Here is a 2055-nt window from a genome sequence, read left to right on the forward strand (position 1 = left end):
AACCGCAGCTGTCAATAATTATCTAACCTTGTATTATTGAATCATGCTCACAACCNCAAAAAACAAATACGGCCACCTTTGGCACGCACAGCTGTCATCGCCCAGCAGGGCGATAGAAATAAATCTATCGCCATGAAACGCCGCCATGCGAACTTCGCATTTCGCTTTGGCTGTGTTCAATTTCATATGCTTGCGGGTGTTCTAATTTTGACAGCGCGAATTTCGCTGTGGTGAGTTCGCCGTTCGCCGGCATTGTATTTCAGCTATAACAGCTGTTTCGTAAATAAAATAAATGNACTGTCTAACAGCTGTTTCGTAAATAAAATAAATACAAAAGATGGATGCTGAACAACAGGAAAAGTAAATATTTTTGCAATTTGTTTATTTTTTTGATAATTACCGATTTTATTTATTTTCTAGGCGAATTCAAAAAGAAATAACAAAGCAGGAGTTGCTCCAGTACTTCACACAGTTTGCAATCCACAACTTGGTGCAAAAGTTTGTATGGAAATGAAATAGTATGCCTCTTCCGAAACTGCCGCAAAAACGAGCAATAACTCCAGTCATTACTGAATATACTTTTAGTTAAAAAAAAATTAACGTAACAAATCCCCCCTAAACGAAAGAGGATTGACGCCGCTTTATGAAAAGTCACCCCTCCCACAGACCTCTGGGGAGCTGTTTGAAAATAGGGGAATTTTAGCGTTTTTGCAAGGAAAAAACAAAGTTAAACTTGCGTCCGAAGAAGGGGGGCTGAACACCTTCTGCGTAGGCGGCCTTCGGCCGCGCTACCGCCCCAGTGATGTAACCTTGGGAAAGGATGAGGTAACTAGAATTCCCTTTCTGTGTGGTAAACCTGGGGCTGCCGCCCCAGTGATGTCTATTTTGGTGTTTTACAACCAATATATATATAAAAATGTATATACAAATTTGCAACAGATACCATAATTCCAACCGACATTATTGTTAAATTAGTGCACAGATTTAGTAAATTAAATTTTTGTAATAAAGCGTGAACTGTGGTCTACAAGTGTGTGTACAAGTTTTTAGATTCGATTCACGCGTTTGGGCACAGCAACCCAAAATCGTTGTACAAATTCATAAACAGTACCCATCATGTGTTTTATTTACGCCCAAACGGATCAGACCACACTTTCATGTTGCCGGGCTGAATGTCTTCTTGTTTAATTCCTCTGCGGGTACGTTTTTGCAGATCCTTATACCTTTCCACATTCATCATTGGCTCAACGACGATCGGGTAAAGTGCTATACCAATTCCGCCGATAATACAAGAAATAAAAGCTGCATATCTCCATCCACGCAGGAACACCATGTTGCTAAATCTCTATTAGGGAATTCGGAAAAATATCGACGCATCGAAAATATTGATGTTTGGCATCGATGCATCGAATTTTCCAATCGATCTCAGTGTTGCCCCCCTCACACTTTTTCCACTACCAAAAAACGTGCCAAAAGGGTTTTGGAAGCACCGCGCGATTTTTTATTAAAAATTTTCGCCTGCGGCGCTTTTCCCATAAAAATCAATACTTCGATAAATAATGAAAATTTTTGATGCTTACTTTTAATTACAGCTAAAATAACTGTAAACCATAAAAGTAGCGCTGCCATGGTATAAAGAAATTTGCTATTATATTTTGGTTATGCAGCGTTTTTGCTGCATTAAAAATGCAGCATTTAGCACTTTCGAACATATGTTTTCGAAGAGCGTTCATGCTATAGCATTTAGCAAATGTACATTTACGCGAGTTCGAAATCGTATGCTTTTGACAAACAGCCGTGTTCCAGTCTCTTATTTAGATGCGTATATATTACGATCAATTCTCACGCAGGAGATAATGTGCAAAAACCCTACTGAAAAGGAAAAAATAAATTTTAAACCAAAAATTCAATACAAAAACTTGTATTGTTTTAACCATAACCGAAAATTTGTTTGTGTATATATTCATTTGTCGGTGCTGTCAATTAAAATTTTCTCACTTAATTAGGAAACAAAACGAACCGAGTTGATCACAAATTGATCCAGATTTCTATCAG

General features: G+C 38.0%; 1 protein-coding gene across 1 annotated transcript; it reads right to left on the minus strand.

Moving 5' to 3' along the window:
• Window positions 1–843: 843 nt before the first annotated feature.
• On the minus strand, window positions 844–1409 carry LOC108354792 (small integral membrane protein 20). The gene has a single exon (XM_017605962.1). The coding sequence runs from the start codon at window positions 1331–1333 to the stop codon at window positions 1124–1126; it is 210 nt and encodes a 69-aa protein (XP_017461451.1). The 5' UTR covers window positions 1334–1409; the 3' UTR covers window positions 844–1123.
• Between the last annotated feature and the right edge of the window lie 646 nt (window positions 1410–2055).

Source organism: Rhagoletis zephyria, unplaced genomic scaffold (genome assembly GCF_001687245.7).
Source record: "Rhagoletis zephyria isolate East Lansing unplaced genomic scaffold, Rhagoletis_zephyria_1.1 Rzeph_scaffold_39259, whole genome shotgun sequence".
NCBI classification, from domain to species: Eukaryota; Metazoa; Arthropoda; class Insecta; order Diptera; family Tephritidae; genus Rhagoletis; species Rhagoletis zephyria.

What these genes read in the sequence shown, in the direction of transcription:
- LOC108354792 (XM_017605962.1), bottom strand. Translation starts at nt 1,333, where the DNA reads ATGGTGTTCCTGCGTGGATGGAGATATGCAGCTTTTATTTCTTGTATT.